The sequence below is a fragment of the Artemia sp. Qi Xiang Cuo genome, chromosome 15 (assembly GCF_049724085.1).
Source record: "Artemia sp. Qi Xiang Cuo chromosome 15, ASM4972408v1, whole genome shotgun sequence".
Taxonomy (NCBI): domain Eukaryota; kingdom Metazoa; phylum Arthropoda; class Branchiopoda; order Anostraca; family Artemiidae; genus Artemia; species Artemia sp. Qi Xiang Cuo.
Genome location: NC_142808.1, coordinates 27592328 through 27608204, shown reverse-complemented (window position 1 = coordinate 27608204; position 15877 = coordinate 27592328). Strand labels below are relative to the sequence as shown.

General features: G+C 36.9%; 1 protein-coding gene across 2 annotated transcripts in view; it reads right to left on the bottom strand.

The window, feature by feature from the left end:
* Positions 1-1030: 1030 nt before the first annotated feature.
* The window catches only part of LOC148943511 (uncharacterized), a 193781-nt gene continuing 178934 nt past the window's right edge, over positions 1031-15877 (bottom strand). Inside the window, exons 15-16 of one of the 2 annotated variants that reach the window (XM_089101355.1) lie at positions 5550-5757; positions 1031-1227 (exon numbers count right to left, since the gene is read on the bottom strand). In XM_089101355.1, coding sequence (XP_088957481.1) covers positions 1052-1227; positions 5550-5757 — 384 coding nt within the window. In that variant the 3' untranslated portion in view covers positions 1031-1051. The remainder of the gene's footprint in view (positions 1228-5549; positions 5758-15877) is intronic. The other variant, XM_089101356.1, reaches the window with a different exon arrangement.

Genomic DNA, 15877 nt, shown 5'->3' with positions numbered 1-15877 from the left:
AAAAAAATAGACCCAGAAAAAATAAATCCAACTGAGTGAAGCCAGAGGATACTATAGAGGCCAATTCAGTCACCCACTTGGCTCCATCTAATGTCCAGCCTGAAGTGACAGTGCTATGGTTTTTTTCTTTTTCTGTCAAATTTATGTGATATTTGAGACTAATTTGCATGTTTCATATATAAAGCAGCTTAAAATTATAAAGTTTTATTCTATGAGCCCTGTATTCGAAATATAAAGCTTGCGTTTAGATTAAAAACAACTATGAACCAACTATCTGAAATACAAAGCATTGTTTTATCTTTTTATTTTTCAAGAAAAAGATATGAGAAGATATGAATCAAGAAAGAAAATGAACCATCATACAAAGAAGTTCTCAGTTTTATTTAAAATTCATTCCTGACTGCGAGCAATTACTTGTCTTGCTTGCCGCTCGGAAACTACAATATCCTCACCATTACTGTGACAATAGGCTCCATTCCAAGAACTGCATTCTCAAAGACATTCTACAGTCTATGCTACTGTTCCTACCATAAAGATGTCTCTTCTAAACTATATATATATATATATATATATATATATATATATATATATATATATATATATATATATATATATATATATATATATATATATATATATATATATATATATATATATATATATATATATATATATATATATATATATATATATATATATATATATATATATATATATATATATATATATATATATATATATATATATATATATATATATATATATATATATATATATATATATATATATATGTATATATACTTTTGATTTTTTGAAATTCCAGAACATGAAATTAGAATTATAAGTTTGAAATTTGGTCTTAAATTTTTGCTTTAGCTTTTTGAAGCACTTTTTTGTTATAATTGTTATTATTTTTTTTTACTTCTGGCAAACAATAAGGTTTGGTTACTTTTGGGCCATCCTGTATTGTGAATATTTTGAGATTAATCCAGACAAATATACTCTCCTGATCAGGCTATGAATTAAAAAGGAAAACGATTTCAATGTAATCTTAGCATTCCGAATAATCAATAATGCTGTCAGGAAAAACATTTTTCTTGAAATATCCCTTGTAATTTCCAGGCGGATCGTATAGAGCAACAACGTATATACGTCCTGATTTGCTACTTGCGGCTTTTCCTATTCCAAGATATTTAGTTTTCTTCCATACCATTTGAGTGAAGTGTCCTGGAAAAGTAAATAGGAATAAAAATTCATCTAAAGAAATGACGAAAATAAGTACTGTAATACAAGGTCGCCATGATTTTACTTCGTTTCGGACAGGTTGGGATAACTAACTGCAAGTAAACAGCGGCTTGTACTTAAGCCATCCGAAACTCTGAATAGCGCTTGGAGGAATTTCGATAATAATACATACATCAACAAAATGTGCCTGTCATGGTATTTCCGAATATACAAATCTTTTTTAATCTTGAAATTACCATTCCAAAGTAATCAGGCTGCGAAATTTTTTTATAATTTCAGGAAAAGAGAGAAAACATCCCCAAGAGGGAGCATTCAGCATATCAGCAAGCTCTAAGGCATTGACTTAAAGCCCCTACCTACAGAAATTCGAAATTTCATATTTATCATGAGAGGGATTGTAACGGATATGTTTTGTTTTTATTTCGTCACTCGGGCATCAAAAGGTCGTATTTCTATAATTGTAAATTTTCATAAGAGCAAAAAAAAAGACCTCATCACTTTTTTATTTCTCCTCCGATAACCGTAAAACGAAAACGGATTGATATATATTGATTTTACATATCAATCCGTTTTTGTTTTACGGTTATCAGAGGGGAAATAAAAAAGTTCTTAGGTTTTTTTTCTTCATCTGAAAATTTACAATTATGGAGGTACGAGCTTTTGATATCCAACTGGCGGTTTGTTTTCTTTCCCAGTGTTTTTTAGTGACAGAAAACCACAACTCTGCCTTGGCGAGGGCTAAAATATCCGTCAGTGAAAATTGTGGTACAGCCAATCGATCTGATATTATCAAAAACTTATCGCTGTGTCATCCCAGTCCTAGAGGTCGTATTATCAATTGATGATTTTGATGAAAATTACGCCAAAAAATTCTGAAAATTACACCCAAATTCACTTTTGAAGATATATCCAGTCTAAACAAAAGAAACGGCTTTTATAGACAATGTGTTTTAACGGTTATTTCTGATGTAAAATTATACTATTTTACCCTGATCGAAATACTACTACTACTACTAGTAACATTTCACCGCAGCACTAATCCGCCTGAAGCCAATACAGCTACGCACGCTCCTCCTCCATCCTAACCTATTTAAAGCCCCTCTCTTTACCCACTCCCAGGAATTTCCCATTTCTCTTAAATCTTTCTTTACGACATACTCCCACCGCAACCGAGGACAACCTGCTTTCTGTTTAGTCATAAATGGCGGGCCGAAAAGAAAAATCCTTAGCAATCTGTCATCCTCCATCAGCAGAACGTACCCTAGCCATCTCAACCTATCTCTCATTATAGCCCAAGAAAGCGGGATTGAACCACACTGTTCGTACAGCCAACTGTTTGAAATACGGTCACTCAGTCGGGTATCCAAAACAACCCGTAGGCAGTTTCTCTGGAAAACAGCTATTAAATGTTCCTCCGTTTTTCGGAGCACCCATGTTTCGGAAGCATATTTGACCACTTTCATTACTATACGTTCCAATATTCTAATCTTGATTCGTAGACTTATCTTCCTCTTCTTCTAAACTTTTTTCAACCGTGAAAAAATACCTAGGGTCTTGGCTAATCTACTTTTAACATCTTCACTGCACCCACCATCTTTACTAATAATACTACCTAGGTGAGTGAAGCTGTCAACTTGATCGATCTTTTCCATACCCAGCGTCACCTTTCCATCTTAACATATTCCTAGCCTTAGTGACTTAGTCTTCTAAAAATTAATTTTCAAAAGTATTTTAGCACCCTGAACACGTAAAGCCTCTAAAAGTTCATTCATTTTGCTCACACTTTCATCTAGGATGCTTAAATCATCAGCATAATCTAAGTCCAGGAAAGTTTTACTTCCTCTTTGATTTTGAGTTCTCCAATTGCCTTTCCTGTGCTCCTTAAGACAGAGTTCATGAAAATGATCCACATAATTGGAATAGAACAGAACCCTGATAAACTGCTGATTTAATACGAAACCAGCTACATGGGCGTAGGCAGGATTAGGCAGCATATTGTCTAGGGGGGAGGCAGTCGATAGTGTTATGGAGTTTTATCAACTGCTTTTTCCAAACCATCTGTTTTTCAGCCATATCTAATGTAAATTTGAAGGTCTAGGGGGGGGGGGGGCAGCTGTCCCCCCCTCCGTACGCCCATGCCCAGCTAATAACCTCACTTCCTACCTCAACCGCAGCATTGTTATTCTCGACAATAGCACTAATAACTTTAATGTGTTTGTCTGGCATACCGATCTATTACTAATCAAAGTAGTACCTACTATTCCTGAATCACCTAGAAATGTCAATTTTTCTCATTAGACACTTTTTTGGTTCTTCAATAGGTTGCAGCAGTCGCTGCAACCATGATCATTGAAAATAATATTGCATAAAAATTGATTCTTCGTTAAGTCGCTTAACTCGTCAATTACAAATATGATGTTGTGCCAAAAATTCCGATGGATAGGGGGGCTGTAAGTTTTGTGGAGTTTTTGGAAACGGCAAGTCCAACGGGGTACTTTTTGTTTCGACCTTACACTATTTTTGAGTCCGTTCAGGGTATTTTTGAAACTCCCATAAATTTGTTTTCGCAACAAGCTTTTACTATTAAGACTAATCGAAATAGTGCCTTCCATCTATCAGCTACAAGTAGCTATTTTTCCTCACTAGAGAGTTTTTACATTTTCAAATTTCTGAGTACCATAGGCCGTGGCTCGTTCTTAACTAGGTTGCAGCTATCACGACGACCACTGTAATCATGATATAGATTCGGTTTCATTTTACAAAGATGATTCAGTTGTAGTTACATAGATTTCAATATACTGGTGTATAGTTACGCACCATTAATTCGACAGAAGGGCCAATTGATCATTCTGTGAGTGGGAATTGGGGGCAGCTAGAGCCTGAAAGAGTGCATCTTCTAAATTAAGGGAGAGGTCTTTCAGATAAATGTGAAAAGAAAAGGGATGTAAAATTATAATTTCCTGCACAGATGGGGGAGGGATGGGTAGAATCATCTTTAAAAAGATTGACTCATAGAAATCAATTAAGAAAACGTGAAAATGATGAAGATAAAATTAATTTTTGATATTTCAGATCCCCCTTCCCCATGATATTTTTAAGGGGTGCCCGCTAGTGTTGCTTGAGCACGTAAACTTGAGAAGAAATACAGGAGCCAAAGAGTAAGGGTGGTAGCCTCCCTCACCTCAAAGGCTGCGTAGTAAGCACTGCTTTAGTAAAGAGCCATATGCCTTCAATGTGTTGCTTTATTATTTGTTGTTCCTTGCCACTTTGCATGGAAGGGCTGAGACAGAAGCTTCAAATTCTATTACCCTTGTTAAGAGCCACAAGTGATTTGGGGGCAACCAGCGTAATTCTCATTATATTAGAACCAAATTTTGAGATAGTTATTTTGTTCAGAAACGTTGGAAGACGTAATAAATATGCCTCCGAATCAACATAACCTCCACAGAGCTGAACACTTTTTTTTCTCATTCATCAAATGCTTTTGCACTACAGGCTCCTATGGAATTTATAATCTATGCTCAAATAAGTAGCAAGGTAAATCAAAAGACACAATGTGTTGTCATGTGGGCATTCAGGTTATCCAAATATTACATCTGTAATATCTCAGGAACGGCTCAGGGGATAGAGATGAAACTTTTAGGTAAAAGTAGTATTTTAGGTAAGTTTGTAGTGTAGTAGCAGGAAGAGGCAGGGGGAATTAAAATTGTGCGTTTGGGGGGGGGGGAGTTAAATAGGTTTTTTCGAGTCAACCTAAATGTATTTGAACGGGGACTTAGGATCTATTTACAGCAAAGAAGCGTAGCCCCAAAATAGCGTGTCTGCACTGTCTTTGAAACGGCTTGAGGAATCAAGCTGAAACTTTCAGGAAATATTTTTTTCAGGTGGACATTCAGATTTCCAATTTTAACCTGGGGGAGGGGGCAGAGAAGCGTTAAAAATAATGTATCTCAAGTCTGCCTAGCCGTTTTGGCACTCCAAGCTCCTGTGGGGCTAGAATCAACTCACGGTGAAGTAGTAATGTAAATCTAAAGTCACTATATTTACTCGGGCTAGCAAAATAGGGTATTCATAATGTTCCATGAATGGTTCGGGAGATCGAGCTAAAACTTTCAGGAGGTGTTGAGGGACCTCGTGAGCCTTAACTTTGGACTTGGGCAAGGAGCAGGGGGTATTGTAAACACACGATGTGTAGGCATGAATTCAAAATAGCGTAACTGGAATATCTAAATGACGGCGTGGGGATGCAGTGTCAAGATTGATTAAAGCTGAAAAAAAGCTTGAATTACTAGTAGAGAAACTACCTGCGGTTAGATTTTGTGGCTCAGAATTGTAGTTGAATTTTTTCGATTCTTTATACCATGTATTGATTATTTCTTTTGGTGTTACACTAACTTTTCCTTGAGAGGACCAGCGACTAAAGACATTCTCTCCGTATTTTTCGAATAAAAAATTCTGCATATAATCCAGGTTGGCCAGATTTTCGGCGTGGTTTTGTGCCTTCTCCATCAACTGTAAATAAAATAAATTCTTATTTTATATTTTTGGCAGGAATATAATCGTTAATGAGATAAAGTTAAAGTTTCAGACAGATTTGGTTTTAGTCAATTGTGCACTATTAAAAGTTAAATATCCTAAACTCGGCAAGATGGGTTTTGAGTTATATTCTTATAAATAAAATATTTCAATTAAAGATATAATTTTTCTATCATCGGCCAAGCTACTTAGAATGAAGATAATTCATGGCGAAGAGACTAAAGACTTCTTACATTGTCTTACATAACACTGTTGAAGAGTCCTTATATTAAAACCTCATTCAGGGATGGCCCTACGACAGCTTCCAAACACACTCAGGGGTAACCTGCTTTTTGATTGGCCCAAGACGGTTGGCCAAAAAGGACAGTATTTATCAATGTGTCATCCTTCGTCCGCAGAACCTGGTTCAGTCACCTCATCCTTTCTCTCATTAAAGTCCTAGAGTCGGATTGAACCACACTTTCCATACAGCGTACTGTTTGAGATACAGTGAGTCAGTTCGGTGCTCTAAAGAGTCCGTAAGCAGTTTCTCTGGAAACAATCTAGCAAATACCATTTGTTTTTTGGAGCCCCCTCCCCCTCCAGAACCATACTTGATCACTGTCGTCACTGTAGCTTCCAATATTCTAATTTCGGTTCGCAGACTTATCTTCCTATTCTTCCACATTTTTTCAATTTTGAAAAAATATTATGGGCCTTGGCTATTCTACTTTTAACATCCTCACTGCACCCACCGTTCTTCTCGTTACCTAACTCACCTCTTCAGCTACTCGTTACTCGTTACCTAGCATCACCTCTTCAGCTTCTCGAATGAAAATTCGTTTATATCTAACAGTTTAACAATTAAATAATTGTAACTAGGGCTGAATTTCGCTTAACTGCTGATCAATCCTCCTTGAAGATGCGATTAAAATCATTTTTTTCTAGAAAAAGTCATTTGTGAGTCCCCCTTTTTGAAAGTTTTAATTTTTTTCTTTTCTTTTGTCAGGGTATACACAAAAAAACAAATTAGCCAACAATTCTCCCCTCCAACACTAGCTAAGGCCTTATACATGGCAGAAAATAGCAGACAGCGAAGAGTGAGCCTGTGGAAGTCCCTTATCAGCCCCCTTCCTAAGCTCCTTTCATCTCGACATTTTGGCAGAAAGGTGGGTAAGTTTTGAACCAAAATGGCACAAAAGTTTTCAATTTGGACTAAAGAGCCAAAGTGAGACAGTAAAAAGGCAGAAATGCGGTACACTGTTTCAATCAAAATCATGGAAGAATTTTATATTTAATTATTAACAGGTCCAATGAATAACTTTCAAGCATGAATTTTAATGCCAGTTCACGTTCAGGGACAAGGGGTTTTACACTTGTCCTAATTGGTCTACCTTTCATTCGTTACAGATACATTTTAGGAAAGGGAAATTTGTCTTTACGCAAATGGTTATGCAACGATTACAAATAGTGGTGCAACGCAATGAAACAGTTTTGAAACCCTTAGTGAAGTAAGTAAGTGGAAATTACACGGTGATCAACACGGAATCTAGTCTTACGGACCATCAAATATGACAGTAGCGTCAATTTATGAGAGTTTAGGGAGGGGGGATTCAAACGTGCATTTCAAGATCTGGTGGAGTAAATATGGCTTTTACAAATGTTATATACATCTATGTTATATATAGAGTTATTGTAGCTGAGTTTGCATCTTTGCCCTTAATGGGATAAAGATTCTGCATTACCTTGAGGTTATTTCCATATTGATTTCTACACTCTAATTCCAGATTTTTAGTTGAGTAGTAGTTGAGGGACTTTCTATAATTTCTAGTATAGGTCTTTCTCTCTGGGTATTTTCACCATCACCATCTTTTTTTTTCTTATATATACTGGCAAGCCATTTATTCTGCTATTTTCATATAGCGTTATCTTTTTTTGCCATCACTGTTTCATCTGAATAATTGAAGTTACATAGTTGACAAATATTGCATAGCTGCCAAATTTAGACAGTATATTTTGCCCTTTTCGGCGATATAATTCGGGCTGCATTTTTCAGAGATAGCCTGTGCAGAAGCGAGCAACAACGAACATTCAAGAGGCCGTACAGTACTAGCGGGATTTTTTATCCTTAAACTGCTGGGATAAGGTGATTCGTGTGTTGCACTTCCCACGGGTCTTATCTACCGCTAAATCTTTAAAGCCTTAATTGCTCGCGGATTTCGTAATAATCATTCCGTAGCAAAATGGCGAGCGTGAAGCTTGTGTTAAATGCTGTACTGAACTTTGTTGAGCGGGCGAGGAAGGCTGGAAACCCGATAGACAGTATTGTCAAAAGTGCAGTATCACATTTCTCCGATGCGGATATATTGGAAGCGAAATAGGTGATTTGAGATGAAGCCGATTATGCGACGAGAGTGACTGCAAGAGACAAAAGTTCGGATAATGTCATGGACATCATGAAAGTTTTTAAGATGTGTGACGAAAAAAACATTTTGCTCCCGTGGTTCCTATTACACAAACCTGATGACATACCGATTATTCCTGGCGAAATAAGTGCAACTTTGACGAGAAAAGTGGAAGAGCTATGCCGAAAGTTCGACAGTTTCGTCGAGTCTGAGTATCAGCTGCGCAATCCCTATCACTCACGAGAGAATAACGGAAAGCATAAACAGACTTACGCCGTAGTTCTCAAGAATCCGCCCCAAGGACTGACTGATCCCGAATCACGGAAAGACTATTTAAATGGACTTTGCGGACAGACAAGCAGTGACATCGTCGAACTGAGGCCTCGTAAGAGTGCTTGGAGCGTTCCCGTTAAAGACAAAGCGACCGCCGATTCCATTGCACAGGCTATTACCAGTACCGATAATTCCGTTGTCGCGAGAGTAAAAAGCCCCTCTTTCTTCGGGATAATTCACCACGTCCCTGCTAGTATTTCAGAAGAGGACTTACGCAGTTTAGTGTCGAAATGTGTCGAAGCTTCTGGAATAGGCACAAACCAGGTCATTCAAATTGAAGTTTGATTCGCGTGAAGACCCACAGAGTGCAATCAAGTCTCCCCCCGTGATTGGGCATGAGCGGCTGCCGATTCACGAATACAAATTTATGCCAATCCAGTGCTACAAGTGTCAATGCTTCGGCCACGCAGCAAAGGCATTTCCAAATCCGCCAAAGTACTCCCGTTGCGCTGGGAAACACTCCAGCTCAAAGGACAATCCCTGCCAGAACCCCCTCAAATTTGCTCTTTGTGGTTCGACAAACCATCCCTGTTACAGTTTTAAATGCCCTGAAGCACAGAAAGCGTTAAAACAATGAATAATCTTGAACTTAAAGTTGTATCATGGAACATGAATGGTGGACCTCTGGATAAACTACCTCTGGTTGAGCAATTAGTACAAGAATATGACGTAGTCTGTCTAAAGGAGCACTTTCTTACAGCAGAAGGACTTCAGCTTCTTGAGGTCAATGACAGTTTCAGTGTATTCAGTGTTCCTGCAAAGGGTTCTGGCAGAGGTAGACCCTCTGGTGGTATTTCAATACTGGTACGCCGAAGTCTTAATCCTTCCTTGTACAAGCAGTCTGATTTCTTCGTCGGTGTCCGAATTGCTGATACAGCCCTATTCTGTGTATATATGCCCACGGATTATCGTGACGATGAATCTGATGCAAGATTCAATGTTGCTTGTGGACAGATTTGTGGAGCAGTTGACGGATGTGTTACGCAAAAACTGTCATGCATTGTAACCGGAGACATGAACTGTAACCTGTGCGACAACAGCCCGAGAACTCAGGTTCTGGTTGCTGCCTGTGAAAGTCTCCGTGTACTTGAAAATGACCTGGACTACACGTATGTACATAACTCTGGCTCTTTATCCTCCCTTGACTCAATGCTGTGCTCTGCAGATGTGAAGACAAACGGAAAATGTAGGGTAAAAGTAAGCATCTGTGCTTCCGACCACCTACCCATCTCGAATATGTTCTGTGTCACTAATAAACCTACTCGCCCGATGTATGTCACCCTAAATGGGTGGTAAAATCTGAGTGGGGAAAAGCCGACTCTGCGCTTTTCAAGTCCGTGTATGATAATATACTTGAAAAGATAAAGGTCCCATTTCAACTGCTTCAACAAGGTTCGCCTGTTCCCAATAATGAGAAGCAGATACTCCTGAACAATTACTGTGCAGAAATTACACATGCCCTACGCTGTGCCGAAAAGGCTGCAGTTCCGACACGAAAAGTTCAAATCGGAAGTGAAAATCCACAATGGTCTCAGAATGTACAGTTGTCCGAGTCTTGTAGTCGATCTAAATTCTGGTATACACTATGGAACGAGTGCGGGCGCCCTCGTCAAGGTGTCTTGAATGATATCAGGCTATATACTAAGCGAAAGTTCGCCAAGACCCTTGCTAAACACCAAACCGACTTAATGGACCAGAATTGCAAAGTGCTTGAAGGTGACCCAAATGCAGTCTGGAAGTATATTAAAAAGAAAAGGAGTCCGAAATCTCGCAAAGAAGAAATTTTGCCAAGTGAAAGTGACTGGAATAAATATTTCACCGACGAATTCTCACCGCCGAACAAGGCTCTCGAGGAAGAGTTCGAAAAAGAGCTCGACTCCCTCCTAGCGTCAAATGAACGAAGTGTTGGGTTCGTTGTTACTGTCTCTAGTATCCGTCATATGTTATCTAAACTGAAAAAGAAGTATTCTCGAGGTGATGATAATATTTGTGGAATGCATCTGGCTATTGGGAGTGACAGTGTGTTAAATCACCTTGCTCTTATGTACCAGATGATCTTTACCTGCGGTCTTGTCCCCGATCTTTTCTGTGTTGGCGTCGTTACACCAGTTCCCAAAAAAGGGAATGATCCCAGGAACTGTTCATCATACCGCCCCATAACTGTTGCGCCGGTATTCTGCAAACTCATGGAAATGCTTGTTTTTGGTGACCTAAGTGAAGCTTGTTATACACCCGATTCGCACTTCGGGTTTAAGAGTGGTACTAGTCGCGAGCATGTTCATTCGTTGATAGCTAATCTTTTGCTCAGTGCTCACGATAATAATGATACACTTGTTCTAGCAAGCCCCGTTGTACGTAGAGCATTCGACTCCGGTGTCCACGCACATATACTTAGTTCTGCTTGCAAATGTGGAGTTGACTGTTCGGTTGTCGTTGTATGGAGGATCATGTATAGGAGACTGTGAGGGAAGATTAAAGTCCCCACTCATCGCGGTATGGTGGTATCCACCGTAGTTATACCTGTCCGTAAAGGTATCCGGCAAGGCTCCATTACTTCCCCTCCCCTATACAACAACAGTATTATCGTCCCTCAAGAATCTGCCAAAACGTGCTAGATATATCTAGGTATAGACGTGTCGCTCATTAATTACGCTGATGATATACTTAGCGCAAGTAGGTCTGTTTCAAGGGTTGAGGATAATTACAATATATTGAGTGATGAATATGCTAAGATTGGGCTAGCTTTTAACGCTGCCAAAAGTGAAGTAGTTGTTTTTCGTCGCAACGCGAAAGATTCGACCCCGATTAGCGTGCTCCTAGGTGACACTGCGGTGAGCTCAAAGCCATCTCTCACTTACCTTGGACTGCCGATCGCTTCAGATCTGCGGTCTACTCGTGAAGCACTGGTTGAGCATTTTTCAGAAAAGGCACGCAAAGCATACGGACTACTCCTACCCTGCAAACGTATGTATAACCGCCATATACTCGGAAGGCTTTATTCCGTGTTCGTTATCCTGCATGTTTTGTCACTGTCGCCGTTTTGGTCTCTTTTCACCGAATCAGATAAGCGCTCAGTCCGTTGGGTTTACTATAAGTATGCAAAATATCTGTTAAGTGTTACGCCATGGGAGAGAAATTCAAGAGTTTCGAAAAATTACAGCGTTGCGGACCCGACTACTGCAGCTACTGAGTGAATCGTCCGATTTCGGCGTTCGCTCAATCCTGATCATGATATGTACCGAGCTATCGTAGGCTAGTTTGATTACGAGTTTAGTATGCTTATATAGATTGTTATTGAAGTCTTGTTTTTTCTCTTATTGCGTTTTCTTTTTCTCTTTTTTTTTCTTTTTTTCATTACTCCGTTGTGTAACCTTGTGTTATTTATGATAGGAAATAAAAACCATTCATTCATTCAAATAAATATATAAAAAAAGGCTTTCTTTAAGACCCAATTGACGCCACTGAAATACACACAAAACAATTAGAGGTTTCAAGGCAAAGTATTGTACACTTTGCTTTTACGTAATGCACTTTCAGGAATAATAACATAGATTGTGTTGGGATGTATGCTTTGGGGCCAAGTACTGAAGCATTTCCTTGGATATACGGTGCATTTTGAAACTAATAACATTTATTGGGTGTCAGAAAATAAAACTAGAGATCACTCTAAGGGCAGAGCTTATTTTGAAACCGTCTTTAAGGATAATGCTCAGCTTTTTATTTCTTTTGTTTTTTAATCAACTTGAAACATACCACTTTAAAATTTTGAGGGGTTGACAACTACGACATTTTATTGATGGTGAAGAAGCACAATCAAAATACTGCTCCCTCAACACCTCGGTCAGTGAAGCCGACTAAAGATTACTGCAACACCTCACGCTACCCTAGCACATAACTGAAGCTTTTCATAGGTTTTGCGCAAAGATGATTCATCGTTTAATCGTTTTTTTTTTCGTTCAGGACTTGAATAAATAAAAATAAGCTTTACTGAAAAATAATAACAAAAAATTTTGTCAGACAGAATTTTTATGTAATCACAGGTTCCCATTCTAAAGATTAGTACGCGAGAGTGTTATTTCTTGAGTTTTTACATAAGATTAATTTTAAAAAAACTTTTCCCGCAAAATGAGTTTTTCAAAGAAAAGTAAAGAACTCCATTAAACAAAAACTGAGCAAAAATAAAATGAAATAATCTACCAAGCGGGAAAATACTACAAATCAGCATAGATAAATAAATGAAACCCAAAACGAACAGAAATTACAACAAATAACCGAGTCAAACTCAAAACGAGCAGAAATTAACATGAATAGGGCTCAAAACCCCTATGCCTTCCCAAGGCCAGAACATAATTTGCACTTTACTGAAAAAATGTAAATATATTTACTTTTGTAACTTTAATAAATCAAATAATATTAACATTTTGATTACTAAATATCAGTATATATAAATATTTATATATATATATATATATATATATATATATATATATATATATATATATATATATATATATATATATATATATATATATATATATATATATATATATATATATATATAGTATATATATATATATATATATATATATATATATATATATATATATATATATATATATATATATATATATATATATATATATATATATATATATATATATATATATATATATATATATATATATATATATATATATATATATATATATATATATATATATATATATATATATATATATATATATATATATATATATATATATATATATATATATATATATTAAACTGACAATGCACACTCATTTCAATACAACACCTTCGATACGAAGTGCCATGGTCTAAAGAAAAAAAAACACATTGTGCCAACATTGTTCTTTATTTAGGCAGCGTGATTGCGCTGCCTATGATAATATCTGGTCGCAATATACTAACGCCATCTAAATCTGGCCTATAAATTAGTGTGTTAAATGTAAAGAAATAGTGTTCAATTTGTCTTATTTCCTCTATAATCATGTTTTTTTGTGGGCTGGGCTTTTAAAACTCACTCAAATGTAGCTGCGGAGTTCTCTGACTAGCAGCATTTATCATGCCAACATGGCGAACTACATTTTTTACTTCTAAAGTACTTTTAGGGTCCTCGTTGCTTAGATTGTTAAGTTTTAGAGTTGATTATTGTTTCGGTTCGCGAAACGTGGTGACTAGCGGCAAAATGTATAATCGCATTTAAATTGTTTCTGAGCTGTTTTGCTCTTTGATTTTCTTATCCATACTGGTACTCCAAAATTCTACATGCAATTTTGTTTTGATTCTTATGATCAAAATGAAACAGCTAGCGTACATGCTAGTCTAATACCTCTTTTCCCAGTTGCTTTAGTTGCAAATTTGCCGGAATATTTTTCCGATTTTGTCAGAACCCATTCTGGTCTCACTTAAAAAAAAAAAAAAAAAAAAAAAAACAAGTCTCACTGATACAATGTTGATGCAATGTGAAATTCAGTTGTTACCGTCTTAACTCCTACTAATATGAAAGGAATTTCCTTCTCGAGTTTCTCAGCCTTTGCTTAGACAGAATGCGTTTTTTTTCGGCCGTAGAAAGGAAAGTTGCAGTTATTGAAAGTTTACATGCCAATATACTTCCCAGAAATCTAATCTACACTTATAAACACTTTATGGCTGAGCCACACTCTTGCTGATGTTTATGGCGTACTGATTACTGATTAAATAACTATGAATATGCTCAGAAATACATCTGTGTTAATAATCTTAAGATTGCTGATAGAGTGTTTCTCTTAGAAATAGATCTTCGCGTATGTAACTCGTAAGATGCTAGGTCTTGGACTAACAACTACATTGCCTCAGAATATATGCTCCTAACCACAAGTGAACCTTAATTCTTGAGCAAGATTATAGTTTCAGAACACTTCCCTGTCTCATGTGTTTTTAACACAGAATGTGTGGCTGTCACTATAAATGAGTCTATTAGTAATCTTTCTTTAGAACTTCAGTGGACTGGATCCTGAACCTTACAGCTATTTCAATCTAATGAAGCCATACCTGACCGTCTTAAGAACCGGGTGTTCAATGGAGACATCATAAATTGCATGTGTATAACTATTTAAAAAAAAAACTTTAGTCGACCGGATCATGTGTTCTACACCGATTTCAATTTAATGACGTATGTAATGATAAATTAATGTAATGTATGTAAAATGAATGTATCCAATGAATGTAATGATACCTGACCGTCTTAAGAACCGGGTGCTCAATGGAGATATTATAACTTACTGTGATTTGTGCATGTAAATTTGGCTGGAAGAAATTTTTCGAATTATATAAAACTCGCAGCGTCATAATGATATCTGTTGTTCTAGTGACTATTCGTTTTTCCCTGTTTTTTTGCTCTTGTAAGAAGTTTTATTGTACCGGAATGATCTTTTTATGTAAAACTAGTATATAAAATTAGCCACCATTGGTTTCTTCAGCAGATACATGGAGGCAGCAGCGGCCTTTTAGACCATGACTTTCTAAATAGTGGCTTTGTAGACCATACTCATCGATTTTGGAAATTCCAATTTTGTTTTGGATGTCGATGGTTTAGGTCTGAAGAATCTATGATACTAGCCTGATCAACTAGTTCCAAATTTCTCCAATGAAAATTTTGATAGATATTTCTGTTTCCACTAATTATTCTAGGTCTCTACCTTCAGTTGTGGAGGGCAATTCGTCAACATTTAATATCTGTCTTTTTTCTGCGATCCTGATGGATCTAGGTTTGATCTGACTGGATTAAATTTTCCAGCTCAGATGTTCTTTTACTAATTGTTTAAGATAAACTCGGCTGAAAGTTCTGGTTGTTTGTTTTCGAACGATTTACAAAATTGCTGGGTTGTTTCTCTCTATATTGCAACTGTTCTTCCCATGTTTGTTAATCCTTGGATTTAGTCCTTATTGCCAATTGCCTTAGTTCCCATTCAGAAAAACCACCTGCAGGCTTCCATTAATACTGATGCTTTTCGTCTCACTGATTTGTCTATGCCTATGTAAAATACTTGAACATCTGTTGCTATTCAGTATAAAGTTTTTTCTTGTCAAATCACCTTACTTAAAAGAAACGCCTTTCATTGCCACGCTCATTATCTCTACTGTTAACAAACAGTTCATGGTAACGAACTGTAAGTAAGGAGTGACTCGGGTCAATAGTAACCGAAACTCTAGAATACGGAATTTTGGTACCAATAGATGCATCAAAAGAATTGGATTTTTATGCTGATTTTAAATATATAAGTTTCATCTTGTTTAGTCTTACCCATCAAAAGTTACGAGCCTGAGAAATTTGCATTATGTTCAAAAAAAGGGAGAAACACCCCCTAAAAGTCATA